General features: G+C 37.0%; 2 protein-coding genes across 2 annotated transcripts; both read right to left on the bottom strand.

Moving 5' to 3' along the window:
- Nucleotides 1-6489: 6489 nt before the first annotated feature.
- Nucleotides 6490-11016, bottom strand: LOC146307354 (sialic acid-binding Ig-like lectin 14). The gene is made up of 8 exons (XM_084710387.1): nt 10757-11016; nt 9814-9889; nt 9207-9587; nt 8575-8886; nt 8191-8460; nt 7871-7946; nt 7174-7213; nt 6490-6732 (listed from the first exon to the last, which is right to left on the bottom strand). Exons 1-8 carry the CDS (start codon nt 10832-10834, stop codon nt 6490-6492), a joined length of 1476 nt encoding a protein of 491 aa, XP_084566513.1. The 5' UTR covers nt 10835-11016.
- Nucleotides 11017-13562: 2546 nt separating this feature from the next.
- On the bottom strand, nt 13563-16478 carry LOC146307353 (sialic acid-binding Ig-like lectin 12). The gene is made up of 7 exons (XM_084710386.1): nt 16403-16478; nt 15770-16150; nt 15141-15452; nt 14766-15026; nt 14477-14552; nt 14185-14224; nt 13563-13748 (listed from the first exon to the last, which is right to left on the bottom strand). Exons 1-7 carry the CDS (start codon nt 16476-16478, stop codon nt 13563-13565), a joined length of 1332 nt encoding a protein of 443 aa, XP_084566512.1.
- Between the last annotated feature and the right edge of the window lie 6928 nt (nt 16479-23406).

The raw sequence follows: 23406 nt of genomic DNA, 5'->3' as shown, positions 1-23406 counted from the left end.
CACTTTGTGTTGCATCTTAAGCTCAGCAGAATGCAAACGACTTGTTATTACATGATATTACATTACATGAGACCATCATATATCCAATATTTTATTAGACAAATAAGCAGGAAGAATCCCCTCAGTAAGATGGTAATCTGTAGCAGCAGCTGTAGCAGTTCATCAAGTTGTCACAGTCACCACCTTTATGTAGAGCTACTTCTCTTACGGCTGAATTTTTAAAAGTTGTGATTTTTGGGTTTTTATTGAAGTGATCCAGGTATTTTAAGGGGCACTGAGTCACAGGAGATTAACATTTGCATGTAAAGATTTACAGATTAATGAAGGAATTTGTTTATCACATGTCCATCAGAAATAATATCAGAGTTCCACATCAAGAATAAATAGTCAATAATGGACAATAAATACAAATCTGGATCACGTGATGAAGACGTGTTGTTGCAGAGCCGTGTGGCTGCAGTCAATATAGCAATCCCGCAAATGAAGTTCCTGTTTACTCTCAGCCTTTTTTCATTACTTAGATTACATCATGCCACTTCTCTTTTGCTGTCATTGCCTAGTCTCAGTCAAACACAAATAAAGGTCTATTTCATCACATTTAAAGTGTCGATACAACATCAAATACCATCAAATCCCGCAAAAAAATTACAACAGAACACAAAGTCTAAGCTTTACTACAGAAACATGAGTAACTCCATGTTGCATAATAGAGTATGAAACCTATGAAAAAGTCAGACTTTCAGGGCTGTTTTACAAATAACTAAATCTAAAAGATTATATTAAATCACACTTTTTCTTTAATAATAATCTGAGACTGACCTTTCTGCTGGTTATGTTGATAGCTGCAACCTTTTTTAAGCTATGTGATGATTATAACACAAACTACAAATTAAAAAAGCACTAACACAATGGTGAAAATGTATTTATTCTATGTATACTGACCAAAGACTAAACTATCAACATAAAACATAAAAAAATCAGTATCAATAATAACAAAGTAAAACCAGGAGACAGCCTCATTGCTTACCTCAGTATGATCAGAGACTCTGTAGGTTTAAAAAATGGGCACCAAGGAGTGTCAGTGTTCACGTGACATATTGTAAGACTTCCTTCCTTCCATTTGTGGTGACCAGTGAACAGGAGCTGTTCAATGTGTCTGCCGGTGTACAAATCACTCATGATTTAAAGTACAAAAAGACATTGAGCTGTAAACTCACTGCTAATCAGAGCTCACACAGAGACTCAGAGACAGAAGTTCATATTTTATTAAAGTCATTCCTGCAGAACAGAGAAACTTCTTGAGTTAAAAATAACACTTCCTCATTTACATGTAGAATCTTCCAACTATTGCAAAACAAATCTTCAAATAGAGACAAGTATTTTCTCTTTTTTTATATATATAATTCCATACTTGGATATTTACAGTATTAGTAACAAATGTATCATCTCATTTTCATAAATACACATCAGATCATGATGAGATGTATTAGTTTTTTTAAAGATTGAGCTAAATGCACAAAGTAACTGAAGCAAAAATGTCTCATCTGAAAAGTATCTATCAACTACAGCTGTCACATGAATTAAGTGGAGTAAAAGAAGCTGTTTGTGTCATTGTGAGTGGTGTCAAAACCTCATGAAAAATTTCAGCTCATCAAAAGCACAGTTAAATTTACAAACTTTTGAGGATCTGTAAAAAGTCATAATGTGTAAGTGTCGGTTATAGGAGGTAAGCTGCACCTCAGGGAACTCCAGCCAAAACATTTTGACTGAAAAACACTGAGGACACCACCTCTGTATCCTCTGTGGCAGCTGCAGCCCTGGCTAGAGTTACTAGTTACTCTACATAGAGGTTTTCCATCACCAAACTTCTGCAAAGTCAGTTAAATATTTAAGAAAAAATAGAGAAATATTATCTTTATGTTGAACATGAGGTCATGAGGTTCGTCTGAGTCCTGTGGACATGAAACAACACAGAGAGACACATCATTGTCTCAAAAGGATTTCTTCCTTATGATTGTTGAACATCAATTTTCAAACAGTTTCTGCCTGCAGAAACTTTTGGTCTTTCATAAGAAGACTTTTTCCCTTTTATGTTGAAAGACAGTTTATTGACAGAATAATGTCCCTGTCCTCTCCTCCAGTTCAGATTGTTTCAGAGCATCTTTTAATGACACAAAGCTGATTTTCACAAACAGAACACACTTTGCATAAGGGATAATGTATAGTGATTAGGGATGTCCCGATACAACTTTTTCACTTCCGATACGATACCGATATTGGAGCCTTGAGTACTGGCCGATACCGATACCGATCCGATACGATATCAGCACGAATCATACATACTTTTATTACTTATTTTGTAGTGTGAAATGTTAGAAAAGGCTTGATCAAGTGATGTTACTCAAACAGAGAACAATAGTCAGCAACCAGAGTCACCTATGGATAGAAGTGCTGGAGCGGAAAATGGACTGCTTATCGGAGCGCTTATATTGGAGATTTTAGATGCAGTCCGATAAAATCCGATACTCGTTTTTTGGCTGATTCCCCACTGTGGAATCAATAAAGTTTATCTTAACTTAACTTATCTTATTGTATCTTAGCTTAGTTTATCTTAGCTTAGTGTAGTATAACATTCACTGCAGTCAGTTTTCTCTTAACTGGTTTAAGAAAGAAAAATGATTCAAGTGATTGTTCATTTCACAGTGTCAACAACTGCAGATGACTTATACTTAATACACAGACCTGAACACTCAGTACATTAAATTCAGTAATTTAATTAAAGCATTTTTTAAAAACAAATCATTCATGCTTTTCAATCAACCTCAAATTCACACATTCAGATCAGGAACTTGCCATGTACAACCTGATGATGCACAGAAAACAGTTTAAATATAAAATAAAATGATCCAGTGTGAGTTGATGATATTTAAGTTCAAATAAAATAAAATTTCCATTAAACCAAAACCCAACAAATAAAATATATCATGTATTTTTCAGAAGAGTTCTTGAAAAGCAGCAAAAAACAAAACTCTAATTAGTTAAAAAAAAAAAAGAAAAAAGAAAAATGAAATGAAAAATTTGACCTTACCAAACAAGCCTGCAGCTCAGAAGAAAGCAGTTTTAAAATTAGGCAATTAGTGAATTTCAGCAGCAATGCAACAGAACCAGAATCAGACTTCTCTGCTAAGCTGTCGTGATATAAAAGCAAACAGTTTGTTGGTTCAAGCTACATGTCACACTAAAATACTGCAGACATTAAGATAACTCTGCATCCTTCCTGTTTGCACCATGTGAGTGGCTGTCACCTTTTGTTGCATGATATGAGAAGAATGCCACTGACTTGTTACTAAAAGAAGAATGGTGTGAGACTCTTGGTACATATATTCAGCATTTTTTTTAGACACATATGCAAGAAACATCCACTAAGTGGGACTAATTTATCACACAACAAACAACACTCTACTCTCTCACTCAGCACAGAGGAGTGAAGGTGCGATTATCTTCCTTCATACATCTCCCCCTCTACTTTCCTCTATTTTAAGGTAAGTACAGTACAACAAGCACACTGAGCGTATGAACACGTTTGTAGAGTTTTTGCTGTGTTACGGTGGTTTTATATGGAGGATAAATAGCGTTTCTTTTACTGTTTTTGAACTGTTGTTGAAAGGGTTTTTGCCTGGCTCGGTCATGAGCGTAAACTAGCAGCAGGGGACACAGGAGACGTTAAAAAGGTTAAAAATGTATTTCACAGTTTAATATCATGTGATAGGTTTGTTAAAATGGTGATATAAATAACTTGGTGAAAAACACAATTAAAATAACTTTGTTAAAAAGATAAGTTAAACAATTTACAAGGTGTTAAAAAAGATATATCATGGTTTGTGTGGTCCTAAGTGTGTTTGTGCTTGGGAAAGAATAGTGAATATTCTGTTTGCATTGTATGTTACTTAATACAGATGAAAGCAAATAGAAAGAAGAAAAGTGTTCCACGTCAGAGAGAAAATAGTCAGTACATGAACAACTCTGAGCCACATGATCAAGACATTTTGTTGCATTGAGCTGTGTGGCTGCAGCGCTATGATGATCCTGCAGAAGCAGCAAACCAACTTCCCTTATTTATTTCTAGTTGTAAACTTTTTTAATCAGCACTCTATCAGACATGATTTTGTCAGTTTACACACCACCACTTCTCTTATGCTTATTCACTGTGGTTTATCAGCCAAGTTCTAAAACTCACTATAGAAAAAAGAAAAGAAAAAAAAAGCTTTTCAAGCCACAGACTCACAGATATGTTACATTATTTTAGTCTGACTGAACTGTCAGGGGTCTCAGTCTCCTTATAGCACTAAAAATGATATCTAATGTTATTTATTTCTTTATCTTGTACTGGCCTCTTTATGCAGCCCCTCAGGTCAGCCTCTCTCTGAAAGGCCCCTCTCTGTAAATGCCAACTTTCCTCTGACTGGCCACCTTCCTGGAAGCCTGTTGAAGGGCAGGAACTTAGACTTATAATAGAACCAGACAGAGCATTGCTGCTCAGCCTTGCTTTTTCACTGTGCCTACTTGCAATATTGCAGCAAAAAATTCCCCACCAGCCCCAAAGGCATTTTCCTCCATAGGCCACCATTATAAAAGAGACATCTGTAAAACTGTTGACAGGACACCTCGAATGCAAACAAGGTCAATTATGACTCTTTCATTATGAACTTTTTGATCCATGGAGTTTTAAAATTTGTAAAACTTTTCTTGAGCCAAAAAAAGTAATTGAAAAATCTGATGTCATCACGAAGTAACGACTATGGGCCAAGTGTGAGAAAAAAACCAAACTACTGCATATTCAGTGGGCTGTACAGTATAACCTGGAAGTAAACCAGAAGACAGAAAACTGATGTGGGTTATGTGCCAGGTGAGCAATTCTCATTGGACTGAATGGGCGTCATCTTTGCATTCACTACTTAGTTCTGAATCTGATGGATTTACTGTTTATCAGACCACAAATGAGAGAAGAAAAATGATAGAGGCAGCCTTAACAGTGTGTCTGAGGACTGATTACTATACACAAACACACAACTTTATAACTACAATCGTAGTTATTTTCTCTCTGATGTCCTCTGGCTTGTCTGTCTCATTGACAAAGTTTTACTCGTTCGTAATGGTTAACTACTTTACCTGCAAACTGCTAGTTAGCACAGGTAGCCTACATGCAGCTGACTTTGCAGACTGGGAGCTCAAACATCGGTGGAGTGCATTGCTAACCAGCAGTAGCAGTTAGCTTTACCTGTCCTTCAGAAACTCTGTAAATCACTGAGAGGCGAGCTTCACCAGGACATCAGAGGGAAAACAAAAATGATGAAACCTCCTTCAGAATACAAAAAAGTACTTTTTTTGATCCAAGTTGACATGAATAATCCTGAGCAGAGCAATCAAATGAAGACAGTCTGAATGGGTGGCCGTGCTGTGCCTGAAGTGAATGACAATATAAAGAAATCCACACATGCCAATGTCAGACACTGACAAAGGTAGAAAAGAAATGTTGAAAATGGCATATATTTCTATGTGCATGAAAACACAGTGACACTCCTTCCACACTAATGCTGCAACACTGAGAGGAGGAAGTAGGGAGGAGGTTTGACTCACAACATGGCAGTTAGATTTCTGACAAATATGTCATGTAGAGACGCTAACGCCACGACCTCCATTCACTCCCAGCAGTGCCTGAGACATCTAACAGCACAGCGTCTTGGCTGCTAATGCTTACAAGCTAAAGTCCAAAGAAAAGATACAATCTTAATGTTTTTACTTGTGAAAAGCTCTAAAAAGTGAATTTTAGCACCGACTCTTTTACTACACTATTTACTGAGTCTCATGAAATTCTCTTTATTTTAAATTGAAATTGAAATTAGACAATATATATATCAGCAGATTTTCAGTGAGCCTGAGGATTATTATGCATAATTCATCTTGCCACTTTGTTGTAATGTCTGTAATTAAAATGTATGATTTCAGGTGATGTTTACACACAATTCGTGAAATGTTAGCCCATTAATTGAGACTGTAATTATTAGGCATTTTTAATAGGTTTTATTACAGTGAAATTAAGAAATATCTTCAAATGCAGAATCTACTGTTTGTGTCATGTTCATTTTTGAAGTCATTCAAATACCAATGAATATATTGGATACGAAATGTGTAAGAAAATGGAATATATAAAAGTAAGTTTGATTAAAAATGACAGGTTAAAAACTGTAAAATATCACAAAATTGAATTACAGAAACATTTCAGTACACATATTTGATATACATATTACTAATCACACAACAACAGCTGTGTGAGGTCAGTACACAAATATGAACTATGACAAAACCACCTGAGATGAAGGGTGTGGTGGTCGTTTCCTGTTATTGAACTCTAGGCAGTGAAATTGACATTTTCCCATCAGTGTCTCACATTAACTGACACAAAACATTGTGTACAAGTAACACATAAAGCTATCTGTTTTTCTTCACTTGAGCGTAAAGACCCTCCAGGCCGTCATCAGTCTGTGTTAAGCTGTTTGCTGGCTTGGACACATGGACTTGTGCATACAGAGTGTCCTGCTGCTGTCCACTGTCCTGCACTGACTCAGAGGACGGTTCAGGTCTCTGCTTGGAGAAGTCGATCTCTCCATAATGGATGTTTTCTTCTGTTTTGTTGGCTAGCATCTGAAGAGCCAGCTCATCGTCAATTTGACTCTGTGAAAAATTAATCAAACAAGAAATGTTGGTAGTAGTTAGTTAAATGTTTCTATTAAATGAGTAAAGATGTGGCAAAAGTTCAGAAATGGTCTTTAAATCTAGTTTCAGACTACTGTTAAACTGACACTAATCTGAAAACTGATTCAAGTAAAAAGAATTAGCTTTTCATGCTGCTGGATTATGGTGCAGTCTTTAACACTGTTGAGTGTAAAGACTACTATGGCTATGGTCCCATAGACTCACCATGTCAGTGCGTAGAGCAAGTAAATAGATTAATGCAGCTTTTTTCCTTCAGTTTAAAACAGAAATTGAATTCTGTTACAAGTAGCAAAGACTCAAATTTATATCTCAGGTTGATCCAAGAATTACAGCATAATGACTAAGAGCAAGAGCAGGGAGCCACACAAACAGTTCACTACAATACAATGAAGTTCTTACCTGAGTCTCTTGTGGAGTTTGATGTTTGAACATAAACCACCTGTAAAACATTAGAGAGCTGTCAAAATAATTATCCTGTGTTTAAGACGATGAGTAAGAGGAGTAAGAACTGATGAGAAACAGACATTATTAACATGCAGTAGGTTGTGTGTGTGTGTGATCAAAGGGACTGAAGCTTATCTGAAGGCTGCACCTTTTTTTGGTGCACATTTACAACCGTACACTGAAGAACATCTTGTGGTTGCAGTGCTTTATAATTTTTGAAAAACCCATATATAAACCTGTAACAACTGCTGAGTTCTCAGTCTTCTTAGTGATTGGTAGGGGCTTCCCTATTAGCAATATTGAGGACTAACTAGCTATGTATGATTAAATTATAAAATAAATGTAACTGTAATCTGTTAAAGTTACTGAGAAAATGTTAAATTACAATTATTATTCACAAAGGTATTTAATCCAGTTATTCTTTTCGAGATCTGCACTCTACTGAGTGACCTGCTCTGGATGAATGTGCATCAGTGAAAAATAAAATCTGCATAAATCAGTTAAAAACAATAAATCAATTAAATAGAGATTGGTGAGTTTTAGAGTGAGACATTTTGATTGGTGCAAAAATGTTAATGTGAGGAATCTGTTGGTGCAGAAATGAACTAAACAGACAGATCACACACACTGACCGTAAGTTTGTGACACTCACCAAACACAGACTGCAGAGCAGATGAGGATGATGACGATGATCTCTCCAAGAGCTGAACCCCACAGTAGAGAGTGATCTGTTCAGACAAAAACAGTACAACAAAACCCAGAAAACTAAGGTGAAATGTCAAAATGTAACACCAATCAATTATGTAGGCAATATTTGTATAGACTCATTTCACTCAAGAGCAATAAAAGTGCATTTCAGGGAACTAAAACAAACAAACAAACAAACAAGCCAGAATCAGAGAAAAATGAAAACATAAAAAAGGAGAGCAGATCAGATTAAAATTAACAGATTCAGTACAGTTTTACATTTACCTGCAACATTCAGATGAATTGGTGATGATGTCTGATTACCAAGTTCATTTGTGGCCACACAGTAATAATCTCCTCCATCTGTCACTTTGGTCACATTAAAGCTGTAAGTCTGTCCTTCAGCTACAGTCATGGGTCCATCTTTGCTGTTCTTGAACCAGGTGAAGTGGCTGACTGGAGGCTTGGCTCTGCTGGAGCAGGTCAGGTTCACCCAGCTACCTGCTGACACCAAACCTGATGGACTGATGGACACTGAGGTGTCTTTAGGAGCATCTGAGGAAAATGTGACAGAGATGTGAGATATGAGAGGAACATCAGAGGCTGAATAAGATCCTTTATTTTTATCATGTGCTGACAGGATCCAATAAGAAACTCTGGTTGTCTCACGTGAAACACTGAGAGTCTTTGTCTCCTCTGCTGTCTTGACATCTTGTCCTTTATTCACAGGATATGTGGCAGAACAGGTGATGTTGTATCCATCATGTTGGTCTGACAGAGTGATGGTCTCCTGGATTTTAGTTGTAAAGGTTCCATCTGTGTTTTCCTCTATTTTGTTGTGAGAGTCTTGTTGTAGATTCCAGGTGAGTTTAGGAGGGGAGTGTGGACAGGGAGTGAAAGCTGAGCAGGTTATAGTGACAGACTCCTTCTCCTTCAGATCAGCTTCACCTGAGATCTCAATACTGGGGCTCCAAGCAGAATCTGTGGATTCACATCAAGAACATTTTAAAGACGAAATAAATTAGAAATTACTTAAAACTTTCATCTAAAAGTCAAAACTTACACAGACTGACACTTTTGTATTGAAACTGCATAAAGTATAAATAAATAAGTTTGTTCTGCTTTCTGGGGTCAGAAAATTTTGACCATTTTAATGTCAATCTATAACAACGGCCTCTTCAATTTAAATTCATGACAAAGTGAAAAGCCTGCAAAATAAAAAAAGTCTGGAAACTGAAGCTGATTTCACTTTTTATTCTAATCAATACTATTATAGACTGAAAGAAACAAAAGTCTCTTACCTTTAACTGTTATTTGAAGAGGATCACAAACTGCTGTTGCCTTGAATGGTCTGTTCTCAATTCTGAAGTAGTATGTGTCTGTATAATTTGTGATTAAACTGGAAAATAAAGTGCTGCAGTTTTTCTCTCTCAGGTTTCCAGTAATATTCATTAGATAGATGTTAACTGTTTTACTACTGTTGAAAATCACATTTTCTTTAATAGTAAATTTAGGGACATTTTTAATCCACACTCCAAAGATTTCTCTTCTGTTGTTAAACTCTTGTTCTGATTCAGCACTAAAGTTACATGGGATTTGTAAACAAGATCCACTCAGTGCTTCAATCTTCTTTGGTGCAGTAATGAAGAGGGCTGAATACTGAGGACAATCAGCCAAAACACCTGAAAACCAGATTAATGATTAACATATTGAGTCTACAAGAAGAAAAAGTTTCAAACTTCAATTCAGCACCTGCATATTTGATCCTTTTTTCTTTTAACAACGTCAGTATAAAACATTTCACTTTCCAGTCAGTTAGAAACAGTAACTCTATCTGCTCTGTTCTTTCTGTTTAGTTTCCAAACTGTAAATGATTAATGTCTCCAAATAAAAGTGAGTGAAGCTCACCTGAAACAAAGAAGACACTCAGTAACATGTTGACTGTCACCATCTTCACACACAGGACTGCAACCACACTCATCATCTGGATTTGAAAAAAACAACAACAACAAAACTTAATAATTTAAATAAATCATGCTTTAAACAAAATGTTCATGTTCTTTTCGATCAACTTCAAATTCACACATTCAAACCAGGAACTTACAACCAGATGTTACAAAATTAAAAAGTCTGTTATAAAGTAGAGATGAATAATATAGACCTGCAATGAAAACATTTTAAATATAAAATCACAATATTCCACCCTGAGTTTATGATACTATGAAACTAGAAATGTTGCTGAACCAACGTCTTGTCTCTGTTAGACTCATTTCCGCTAAACCAAAACCCGCATATAAAACATATCCTGCCTTTTTCAATGGAGTTCATGAAAAGCAGCAAAATAAAAAAAATAAAAAAACCTCTGGGTTAAAAAATTCAAACATTAAAAGCAAAGACATTCAACTTTACCAAATGAGCCTGCAGCAAAACGAAGACACTATTAAGATAAGGCAATTTGTGAATTTCAGCAGAAATGCAGAATGCAGAATCACACTTCCCTGCCCAGTCACTGAGATATAAAAGCACATAGACTTCTTGTTTCAAGCTACATGCCACACAACCAAAATACTGAGGAAATAAGAGAAGTCTTTATTCATCCTGTTTGCACCCTCTGAGTGAGGAAGTCATGTATTGCATACATGTAAATATGATTTAGGTAAATTGTTGATCTGATATAAGCAAACATGCAATTTGAGGGTGTTTTATCATGAGTAATTTAGTTCTTGTGTAGCCTTCTGTTATTAAAAGCAGGGTGATTTGAGAGAACTGTCAGAAATCTGTCATAACAAGAGATGAGCTTCATTAAGAGGACTAGGTCTTATAACCCTTGAAGATTCAACACTACACTTACCTGAGTAGGGTTGTTCTTGGAGGTGATATATGAAGCTAACCAGTACGACACGTCATAAGCTGCAGACCTCAGTGTCATTGGGTGTTTCGGCCTTTACAAGGTACCCTCCATCAAGGCAGGCCCAACCCTGGTTGCTCAGACCTGGGTGTGTGTCTCATGGCTGACTTCTAGATGTTCACTGAGGAGCCCAGATGGGATATGTTCTTTTCAGCCACAGCCACGTCATATGTGGCTCTGATGGTGGCGCTCAGCATAGGATATTGAAATGAAACAAATAAGAAATAATGAAACAAAGCTTTTCTATTTGTAACCTTAAGGAACAAAGTGCAACTGCTACGGTACTGGTTACAATTTAACAACCACCTCATAAATCAAAATGATATAAAGTGCATTAACCTCACATACAAGGGCAATAAAACAATTTGCAAACAGTGACTGCTCCTTTCTGCGGAGTTGGTGAGGGCAGGAACACTTTCCCTGCCAGCAATTTTTTAGAAAGAAGTTGACAGCCAGCGCCAGGGAAAATTCACAGATTTTTCAACACCCACAGAATATTCAGTTCAATAAATATGTTAACATGGAAAATATCAAAAGAAATGACAGATCTGATTGTTTTGTTGTAGCTTCATTCATACTTAAAAAAAAAAAAAAAAAAATCACTTGAATGTTGATTGGTTGCATGAAAAAAAATCCACTTTTCAGAAAAAAACTGCATTTTTATGAAAGAGACATTTTTAAGCAGAATATTGACTATTTTTATTTTAATTAATTTTTAATCACACTTAATTACATAACATGACACAGGTGAGGGAAATCAGGAGGGAAAAAGAACAAAGGCGGACAGTCAAGACAACAGAAACACACAAAGGAAGACATGCCAAAAATAAAACAGAAGTGACTATGAAAACCCCAAACCATGACAGGAACTGGTAACAAAGCCTCTGCACCCACCTCCACTGGCCGCACCTCAACCTTCCAGCCTTGGTATTCAGCTTTGGCTGGTTGGATGCTGCAATTATGGATGGGAGAATGAGGTGACAGACTGCGCATCAAGTTGTCAAAGTTACAACCTTTATACAGAGCTGCTTCTCTTAAAGCTGAAATCTTACCAATTGCGGTAATTAGGTAAGTATTGGAGCAACCACAACTGCCAGATGCAACCAGCGAGGATTTGCAAAGTTCTGCCAACATGACTCCCACATATGTTGTCCTGAGCTGAAACAAGATTTCAAGATGCAGGCCCGTTGTACACATGAGCCCGTTGATTGCGTGCGTGCACACTCACACACGTGCACACATGCACACAAAAGCAATCGCATGATCCCCTGGCAAAGATTAAATAATTAACTCAATTGTGGACCACGTGATTAAGACATTTTGTTGCAGAGAGCTGTGCTGCTGCAGTCATGATGTGGCGATCCTGCAGAAGCACTTGTTGACAGAAACAACAAACCAACATGTCCTGTTTACTTCTCGTTCTCTAGTTTCTTATCACTCTGTTCACGACTTCATCCGTTCAGATCTGACCATTTCTCTTTTGCTCACTCACTGTGGTTTATCAGCCAGACAAAGTTATTTAAGCCATTAAAGTTATCTTGTTCTTGTGCTACCAAACAAAGACAAGACAAAGACAGATGCCCTCCTGACAGATCACAGTGGCAAAGAAACACCCCACTCTTGTTTGGTTTGGTTTGAAATGCCGATAACACGACAGTGGCTAGTATGAGACAAGGCTAGTAGTTGCTGCTCAAAGAAGCTTCACAGCAGCAAGAGTTTGATATCTGTCTGCTGATAGACATTTCATATGGTGAGAATTCAGAGGTAGACGTGTGTTTGCTCAGTCATTGGTTGAATAAAAAGCAACGCCTCAAAAAGACCAGTAGACAGGCCAGAAGTAGAAGGGGACCAATTACAGTTATTTCCATTTCATTCATTATTTACTCAGTATTTTCAGTGTGGGACTTTAGTAGAGTAGCTTTGCATGTTTCATAGTTCAGTTTATCTGAACACTGGCCCTCAGTTCAGCCTCTGTCTGAAACAAGCCGTTCTAACCCCTGTCTCTTTAAGGCCCTCCTCCTTAAATGCCCACTTTGTGCCCACTGATTGGTCTGAGCACCATCTTGGCATCTTGTAATACACAATTTTTTTTTGTGAAATTCCCTTTATTTTTAAATTGAGCTTGATACTGAACAATGCATATATTAAAAGTCCATTAGCTACTCAAAACATAGCAGATTTACAGTGAGCCTGAGGATTACCATACATAATTAATCTTGCCACTTATTACAGTGCTACGAATAAATATCTTAATATCAAATGCAGAAACTATGTCTCATGTTTGTTTTTAAAGTCATTCAAATACAAATGAAAATGTGGGATACAAATTATATACAATAGAGGTAAATTAAATTTAAAAGGCCTTGATAAAAATGGTAAAATATCATAACATTATATGTCATATTTCCAAATGATCTATAATCTTGTACTACACTGGTAATGTGTTTGTTGTGTTGTCTGACATTGCTAATCACACAGCAACAGTCACATGAAGTCAGTACAGTACAATATGAACTCTGATAATGTCATAACTGTCAAAACCATTTGAGCTACAGGGTGTGGAGAACGTTTTGAGTTTCCCTGCCTTTAACTGTTGACAGTAAAGATGACATTTTTTTTGTCGGTGTCCTTTTCTACTTTAACTGACTATAGCTATATTATATATGAGTCCAACTCAAATGTGATCACAAAGCAACCCTTTTTTTCTTCACTTGAGCGTAGAGATCCTCTCAGCCGTCATCAGTCTGTCTTAAGCTGTTTGCGGCTTGGACGCATTGACCTGAGCATACAGTGTATCCTGCTGCTGTCCACGGTTCTGCGCTGCCTCACAGGACGGTTTGGGTCTCCGCTTGAAGAAGTCGATCCCTCCATAATGGATGTTTTCCTCTGTTTCACTGGTTTGCATCTGAAGAGCCAGCTCATCACCGCCTTGACTCTGTGAAAAATGAATCGAACAAATGTTGTTAGCTGGATCCTTCAATATTAAATGATTACAGATGCAATAAAAGTTCACTGAAAAAATAAGATTGTTGAGTGTAAAGTAGGTAGAATTCTGTGGAAGAATCTTCACCAAATTGTTTGGTTTGTTTAGCAGATGACACTCAGTTTCAAATAACTATAGTCTCATAGACTCACTGCATCTGTGCATAAAGCAAGAAAATAAATTGATTCAAGGACTAGAGTGTGACGGTGAGAGCAAGGAATACATTACACCATTTGATGTGTTTCCCACTCAATAACTTCTCAAAGATTGTGTTTGTACTGTTAAGACTGATGCTTTAACATGTCTCAGAGGACACAGTCACTGAGAACAGATGTGAATAGTTAACTAATTGTTCATTACTTTACAATGAAGTTTTGTATTTTCCTACCTGAGTCTGTTGTGGAGTTTCATGTTTCAATTTAAACCACCTGGAAGAGATTAGAGAGCTGTCAGAATAAGTATACTGTGTTTCAGATGGTGAGTGGACATTATTAGATGTACTTCATTAAAAATCCACAGGAAAACATGTTGAATAGACACTGGTGATGAAATTAAACATGAATGAGCTTTTGCGTGAGAGAATTTATTCAACAGAAAAATGTTAATATGAGGAATGTGTTTGTGCAGAAAATGAACTAAACAGACAGATCACACCCTGACTGTAGGTTTGTGACACTCACCAAACACAGACTGCAGAGCAGATGAGGATGATGAAGATGATCCCTCCAAGAGCTGAACCCCACAGTAGAGAGTGATCTGTTCAATCAAAGGCAAAAACAGTACAATTAAATCCAGTGATTAAAAGAAGAAAATGGTTGAATGTGGACTATAACAACACTGATGTAGCCATCATTTCATTTCAGACAAATGCAGTAAAAAGTGCAAACATCAGCAGAAAAGAAGAAAAAACAGAAAAGATGAGAGCAGATTGGATTAAAATGAACAGATTCAGTACAGTTTTACATTTACCTGCAACATTCAGATGAATTGGTGATGATGTCTGATTACCAAGTTCATTTGTGGCCACACAGTAATAATCTCCTCCATCTGTGAGATTAAAGCTGTAAGTCTGTCCTTCAGCTACAGTCATGGGTCCATCTTTGCTGTTCTTGAACCAGGTGAAGTGGCTGACTGGAGGCTTGGCTCTGCTGGAGCAGGTCAGCTTCACCCAGCTACCTGCTGACACCAAACCTGATGGACTGATGGACACTGAGGTGTCTTTAGGAGCATCTGAGGAAAATGTGACAGAGATGTGAGATATGAGAGGAACATCAGAGGCTGAATAAGATCCTTTATTTTTATCATGTGCTGACAGGATCCAATAAGAAACTCTGGTTGTCTCACATGAAACACTGAGAGTCTTTGTCTCCTCTGCTGTCTTGACATCTTGTCCTTCATTCACAGGATATGTGGCAGAACAGGTGATGTTGTATCCATCATGTTGGTCTGACAGAGTGATGGTCTCCTGGATTTTAGTTGTAAAGGTTCCATCTGTGTTTTCCTCTATTTTGTTGTGAGAGTCTTGTTGTAGATTCCAGGTGAGTTTAGGAGGGGAGTGTGGACAGGGAGTGAAAGCTGAGCAGGTTATAGTGACAGACTCCTTCTCCTTCAGATCAGCTTCACCTGAGATCTCAATACTGGGGCTCCGAGGAGAATCTGTGGTTTCAAATCAAGCACATTTTAAACAAAAAATAAATAAACTATAATGACTAAAAATTTGTTTTTAAAAGGCAAAGCAGAGGCTGGAACTTTTATAGTGAAACTGCATAAAGTATAAATAAATAAGTTTGTTCTGCTTTTCAGTGTCACAACATTTGACTATTTTAATGTCAAACTGTAACAACAGACTTAGTGTTTAATCAGAATTTACATTCATGACAAAAACCTGAACTGGAGGCCAAAAATTCCTGATTTAACTTTTATTCCTCACTAAAAACATTAGAGACTGACTGACTGACACAAAAGTCTCTTACCTTTAACTGATATTTGAAGAGGATCACAAATAGCTGTTGCCATGAATGGTCTGTTCTCAATTCTGAAGTAGTATGTGTCTGTATAATTTGTGATTAAACTGGAAAATAAAGTGCTGCAGTTTTTCTCTCTCAAGTTTCCAGTAATATTCATTAGATAGATGTTAACTGTTTTACTACTGTTGAAAATCACATTGTTTGTAATGGCAATTCTAGGCAGATTTTTAATCCACACTCCAAAGATTTCTCTACTGCTGTTAAACTCTTGTTCTGATTCAGCACTAAAGTTACATGGGATTTGTAAACAAGATCCACTCAGTGCTTCAATCTTCTTTGGTGCAGTAATGAAGAGGGCTGAATACTGAGGACAATCAGCCAAAACACCTGAAAACCAGATTAATGATTAATATAACATGGGCAAAATATGTGTGAAAAGACATTTCATGATACAAAAACTAAAATGCAGCAGCGGCATGTCTGGTCATTTTTCCTTTTAACAACGTCATTATAAAATATTTGACTTTTCAGTCAGAACATGAACATTTGGAAACAGTAACTCTATCTGCTCTGTTCTTTCTGTTTAGTTTCCAAACTGTAAATGATTAATGTCTCCAAATAAAAGTGAGTGAAGCTCACCTGAAACAAAAAAGACACTCAGTAACATGTTGACTGTCACCATCTTCACACACAGGACTGCAACCACACTCATCATCTGGATTTGAAAAGAAAAAAAAAACAAAACAAAAAAAAACACGCAAATAATTTTAATTTTAAATCAACCTCACACTGACACATTCAAACCAGGAACTTGCCATGTACAACCTGATGTTTTTGTATCTTACGTAGGCCTAGTGAAGATCTGTGTCTGCAGAGTTGCAATTAAAACCGTCTAAATATAAAATCACAATTGCGATGTTACTGCTTTTCATTTCTTTCATTTAGGCTGATTTCTGCTAAACCAAAACTTGAGTATCTGAGTAAATAAGTTAACCACAGCTAAAACCATAAAAAGCAGAAACATTTGAGCTTACCAAACGATAGACTTCCCTGCTCAACCTTTGTGATATTGGCATGCACACACTTCTTGTTTTAAGCTACATGCCACATAACTAAAATATGCCACAAATAACCTCTTTGACCTCATCCTTCCTGTTTCCATCCTGTAACTGAGAAATTCAGCTTCTTTTGCATCTTAAAGTCTGTGTAAAGCAAGAATAAATATGTTGTTGTTGTTGTCACACCACAGAAACATGTTATTAACCACCAAGCCGTGAATGATAAAAGTCTGTGTAAAGGAAAAAAGGAGTTTTTCTTACAAACACATCATACATGTTAGAACATAGTTGTTGAAAACATGTAGGAACACAGAGTTGTGTAGCAGTGAATTCTGGAGTTAACACTGAGACAGAGGGGTGGACACATCCCAGCAATTCAGAGCAGAGAAAAATGCTAATATTTTCATGATTTTGAAACCTATGCTATACTTTTTTTAATCATTCAAATTAGGTGGGTGGTTAATAACATGTTTCTGTGGCAAACTCAGAACACCTATTTACAGTATCTTTAAAAAATTTTAAATAAATAGAATGGAAAAAATAATCCTGTAGTGCCAGAAAAAAAAAAAAACATTTGAAAATTTTAAAACCAGTGTCTTTTTCCAAATATGATGACCTGGTTGGTCAAGATAATCCACAGACCTTGTTGTGGGCAGTTTTGTATAGGACCTACATTTAAATACATTTTTTAAAATTGTTTGGCATTTTGAGCACCACAGGACTTGTGCGATTTAGTCCCATTATATCAGACAGAAGGCCGACATCGCTACGGCTGATATCCAAAACTCTACAACTCACACCCAAAAAAATCTTGATGGGTAAACAGCTCTGCAGTCCAGTCTAAAAATATGTACTTTTGATTTTTTCATCCATACATCGGTTAACAACCATGAAGTTGCATGACAAGATATGGTGATAATGCAGCCAATGAGATTTCCATTCTCAACAGTGTAGTCACGTCTAAGCATGGTACAGATGAGGACGTGTTGTGACCACAAGATGGAGACATTACAACAGCACAAATGATCAAACGATAAATGATGGACAAATTTGGGATATATGGGAATATGGGAATGCTGCAAATATTGAAGGGTTTGTTTGTTTTTTCAATTAGCTTTTTGGTCCTTTTATGCCTTTATTGTATAGGACAGCTGAGGATATGTCAGGAAAAGGGGAGGGAGTTGTGGGGTTGATGCACAGCAATGGGTCCCAGGCTGGATTCAAACCTACACCTGCTATAGAGGACTGATAACCTCAGTACATGGGGTGCATACTTTACAAACCTAACCACCAGGACACCCCAGAAGAGCAATTCTGACAATGCTATGAGACTAGGCATTAAATATTTAATTTGTACCCTGTATGAACAAAATATACACTGCAATTTGTGGGCTGCAAACTGCACAAACACCCTTTACAAAAGTGCATAAAGTGTGACAGAAAATGACACCTCATAATTTACATTTAATCTTCCATTTTCAGATTCCATATGACTCCATATAGCAGCAGTCTGACAGAGGTTGCTGTTCGTGTCAGCTGGCCTGTCTGTAGACAAAAGGAGCACAGCAGGAGAGACATTGTGACAAGTGTAAGACAGCTGAGGGTGGGAATCTCACCACAGATTGGTATGTTCCACCCTACTGGTAGAAAAACAATGCCCTCAAGGTTAGAGCGGCACTCTAAACACGACGTGTGGCGCTGTGGGAGTTGAGTTATGGGGAATGTATAGGTCGTCATACTTTCTCTAGTCATATGGGACCATGTTTTCACCTTGTAAAGAGACTGCACATTTCCCCTGATTCACAGTATGGATGACAGCTTTCTTAACCTCTTGTATAAGTAATACATTCACGACCTGCAGTGTACATCTCAACAGATTGTTATGATTCAGAAACCGACTTCATGAGCAAGTGAAATAGCACTGTAGAAAATATACCATGACATAGCTGTTTTTTTCCTGCTATATTACTGGCATGGCTAGTGTCAGTCCATCCACCACTGTGGTCCAGACTTAAAATATCATCAACTTTTGGTCGGACTGACATAAAATTTTGTGCAGGTAGTCATAGTTTGCAGACAGTGAGTCCTATTGCGTTTGCTGAGCCTCGTGAAAAGTGTGAAAATGTCCCCACAACTGTAGTGTGGATTGCTATGAAATTTGGTATATTGTACTGATGACGTAAGAACTTTTAATCCAACAATATTATCTGATCTAATTTTTAATTTGTACTACTTTAAGTGTGTTCACTCACTAAACTAAGAGGTGAACATGGTAAACACTCTAGCTGCTAAACATATGTGCATTGTCATTGTGAAAATGTTAGCATGCTAACATTAGCATTTGGTCGTGGGTGGATGTTTACGGACAAGGTACAGAAACTGTAACTTCATAGATTGTTTAAATCTGACAGGATTTTATGTTAATTAATGTTCTGTGTTCCACTACTGATCTAAAAGGTCTCTCACACAAAGTTCATTCAGTGAAACTGTTTAAAGCAAAGCAGCACATAAATCTTGACTTAATTGTCTAAAAAATGTTCTGTTTCCTCTGTAGAGTCTCTTATGTCAAGTTTATAATATAGTTTTGCTGCTTAAATATTTGGGCAGTGACATTACTGTGCACATGGAAATATTTAAAATGACTAAATTATCTTTTAAATGATGTCATGCAGTGCCAACTTTGTGTTGATTGTTTATTGTATTGATGTATGAATGTGTTCTTTTACGATTAACTTTAATGATTAGAGGTTGCTTTCAGTGATTATCATAGTAACGTATCACAGCAGTCATGCTGAATGTACAGAAGGAGTTGCTCTTATTTCACCCACATGCAACCCAGTGGTTATTAATCAGACTGATCACTTTTATGATCCAACCTACCAGACATGTAGGTTAACTGAGGCTCAGTGCACCATATCCATTTGCCTTTTCCAACCTGCCAAAACCCATCATTTAAAATTCAGTGTGCCTGAGGCAGGTGCACCTGACTTTTTAAAAAAGGGGGAAAGAATATAAGACTAAATACAATCCCTTTGCATGTTGTTGGACACGTCATAAGACCCGTGTACTATTGATCATCTAAATACGGTCCTTAATTAATCAGACACTGTGTTGTCTCTTATGCTAAAGAGGATGTCTGAAAACAGTTTGCTAACATGTTAATATGGAAAGACATGTCGGATGGATGACTTGATATGAACAAGACAATGACGGGGGCCAACTCTTCACACAACAGCTGAGAATTATAGAATGGGACTGCAGACAGGGGAAGCTATATGTGAAGGCTAATAATTACTTGACTACCCAAGATTCAGACCCGAGATGTGGCGCATCAAGTGTTGAAAGGGTCTTATTATGCAGTGCAGAGGTCTTGGAGGAGGAGATGTCATCTCCATCTTTGTCTGAGACAAATTATCACCTTGTAGGCGGCTTTATACTTCACATGCTGCAGAAATAGCTGGTGTGAAGGTGGTGATGACTGTGGCTACTTGTGAATTCAGAGAAATTCCTGACTTAAAATTGAGCTCATGTGTCATGCTGTAAAAGTCCCCTTATTGCCTAATTGCCTAACATTAAATCAGCCTAAAAATATTGCATGTGTTCTGGGGTCACATGGTGTTAGGTTCCATTGTCAGAAGAGGACAGTAGTGGAACTTAAGATGAGTATCTTAACCCAAATTAAAACCAGCAGTAACTGAAGACAGCTGACACAAATAGCACAAATTCTAGTTAACATTGTTTTTTTTATTTTAAACATATAAAAAAAAAAAATCAACTCCAGACTGGAAACAGCACTTTCCAGAAATTAATAGCAAGCACACACAATCTCAATGGTAAAGTCAGTGCTGACAGGGACACCTGACAGCACTTTCACCTAAGGTCAGAAGAAGGAATCCCACAACAATTTCACAGGGTTATCTTTGTCCTCAAGGGTAAATAGAAGGAAACAATGTCAGGCCAACAAGAAGGAGTGTGGAGTTACAGTATGAAGTAGCAGTTAGTGCCAATATATAAGGTGGTGACCCGGCCTTTGCTGAACAACAGCTGCAACTGTGATGATGTTCACACTTCACTTTCATTGTTACATCTTCTCAATGGCACAGCAACAGAAACAAAAAACATGTTAAAATATTGAAAAAGAGCTCACCTGTTTAATAAAGCAAAGTCTTCAAAACAGTTTTTATCAAAATAATCAAAATAAGAGAGTCAGATGTTCTCAAAATGTAATTTCATTGATTATTATTCTTTATTTTATTTTATTTTTTCTTTTTACAAATCCAGTCATAGCTTTGCATTGGTAAGGCACTGCAGCTTTGAATTTTTCTATATATTGAAGCAGTGTGGGGCTTTAAAAAGAGTGATACAAGTTGGGAGGGTGGCGTCTTTTTTGTAGTCTTTCAAAAGCCTAAAACACAAAAGCACATGTGAGGATGGATGGAGTGGAACAAAATGGATTAAACACTGGCATGTCTGGCTAACTAGCATTATCCTCAAATCCTTTTCTCTTGTAAAAGTGAATCGTACTGTTTGAAAATATTAACAATAAAGCATAGCCCAAATCTATGACTTAGTGTTTTTAAAATGATTGCCAGTTTTGATGTTAAATCTGCCAGTGTTACCACTGTAAGACATTTTTAGTAGCTGATGACCAACCACCTCTTCTCTTTTGGTCAGAAGTGCCCACCACCAAAGGTCCCTGTGTAGGACGTATCTAGTGAAGATGCAGCATTGTTTTATAATAGCAGCTTCATATTTGGTATGCTCGGGGGTGTGAGTGTGAGACAGAGCCAGTAAGTGTGAGGATGTGAGTCTAAGTTGGATATAGTGTGTCACTGTGCCTTTGGAATCTGCCTCAGTCAGTGTGCCAAAGACATTTGTGGTGGCTCTATGAGTGTCATGTGGTTATCTCTGAGCTCAAGGACAAAAGGAAGCAAACAATGTGTCGTAAACACCTCTCTGTCCACTGAGGTCTGTTTTTAAGACATTAAGCTGGAAACCTTTAGACTGGCTTTTCATGGGACCTGGGACTTCTGTAAATAGAACAACAATAAATGTAGAACAGTAACTGCATGTAATATGTTGTTGTAGTTGGCAGATAAAATTATTAAAATATAACAGGTTGCAATTTCTTTACAACAGTATTAGATATATATTTAAACTCGAATGCACTGGAAATAAATATTTTTGACAAAAACCTGGGAGATTGGAAGTTACCACTATACATGTCTGATTCCAGTGGCTCATTTCCAGGGAGAAACATGCTGTTTTCACTTAGAGACTATTTGTACAGAGGAATACAGAGGACTGATAGAGAACTGAACATTATGATGTCAGAGTGACACTGACCTTTGACCTTTTGAATATAAAATATCATCACCTCATCCTTTTAACCTATTAGATATTTGTGTGTAAATTTGTCATGAAATGTGTGTAGACCTTGACCTTTGATTACCAAAATCCAACCAATTCATAGTGGAGGTTTGTACCAAGTTTGAAGAAATTCCCTCCACATGTTTCTGAGATATCACCTTCCCAAGAACAGGATAGACATGAGGTCACAGTGACCCTGGCCTTTGAACTTTGACCACCAAACTTTCATTCATCCTTGAGTCCAAGTGGTCAGTTGTGCAAAGCGCAAAACACAGCTGTTGACAGTGTGGAGCAATATATATATATATATATGTATATATATATGTATATATATATATATATATATATATATATATATATATATATATATATATATATATATATATATATATATATATATATACATATTAAAAAATGCTGTTAATGGTTTTTAAAAATTGTGAATCACAGAGGTCCTTCAGCATACAGTCATGTAAAAAATTAGGCTGACCGGTTCAGTTGTATGCGAGATTAACTCTGGACAGGATGCAAGTCTGTTGATCACTCATGCACAAACTGAAGCGATTGGCTGAATCCTTGGCAGGGACAATAAAGGTAATGGTCAAATCTATGTGGCAGAGGCTGAGACATCCTCACTTGTTGTCCTAAGTGTGAGTCATGTGTTCATGTGTAAAACTAGCAGTGTTGGGCAAGTTACTCAAGTTACTTCTTACTTATTACTCTTTAAAATGTAATAATATTACTTTACTTATTGGTATCAAAAGTAAATAGCTACATTACTGTTTATATTACTACATCACTTCTGTACCTCGTTAGTGGCCCTATTGCATCCCAGAGTTGAACTGTGGATCCAGTGAACTGTTAACACCCAGAAATCTTTTGTTGTTAGCTGTCCAGATGTCAGCTGTGGTGGATTCCATCACCACATTATTCTCTCTCGAGGAGCCAAACAAACTCAAAATAATGACAATACTTCCATCTATGGAAAGTTTGCTTCTCTCCCTCTCCCTCATCCTCCATCCTTGGTTTAGCTTTCTGGCTAACAGCTGAAGTGACCTGCCGTGTGGTCAAGTCAGTCAAGTCAGAAAAGTAATGATAACCAAATTGTAAAAGCTTGGGTAGGCAGTTTATTTTTGGCGTCATTAAGCAAACAATCCAGAAAATTCTTTAAGCATCATGTAATTCAAGTGATTTGAGAGAAAACTAGACTTCTGC

Source organism: Lutjanus erythropterus, chromosome 21 (assembly GCF_056507025.1).
Source record: "Lutjanus erythropterus isolate fLutEry1 chromosome 21, fLutEry1.hap2, whole genome shotgun sequence".
Lineage (NCBI taxonomy): Eukaryota > Metazoa > Chordata > Actinopteri > Lutjaniformes > Lutjanidae > Lutjanus > Lutjanus erythropterus.
This window is presented reverse-complemented; position numbering and strand designations above follow the sequence as displayed.

Bases quoted from the DNA above. Each gene is read 5' to 3' on its own strand.
- LOC146307354 (XM_084710387.1), bottom strand. From the start codon at position 10,834: ATGACACTGAGGTCTGCAGCTTATGACGTGTCGTACTGGTTAGCTTCA. The intron at 7,947-8,190 runs GTAAATGTAAAA...TTGTCTGAACAG, and splicing joins AATTCATCTGAATGTTGCAG to ATCACTCTCTACTGTGGGGT. The intron at 7,214-7,870 runs GTGAGTGTCACA...AATGTTTTACAG, and splicing joins TGCTCTGCAGTCTGTGTTTG to GTGGTTTATGTTCAAACATC.
- LOC146307353 (XM_084710386.1), bottom strand. From the start codon at position 16,478: ATGATGAGTGTGGTTGCAGTCCTGTGTGTGAAGATGGTGACAGTCAAC. The intron at 16,151-16,402 runs GTGAGCTTCACT...TCTGGTTTTCAG, and splicing joins GAGTGTCTTTTTTGTTTCAG to GTGTTTTGGCTGATTGTCCT. The intron at 14,553-14,765 runs GTAAATGTAAAA...TTGATTGAACAG, and splicing joins AATTCATCTGAATGTTGCAG to ATCACTCTCTACTGTGGGGT.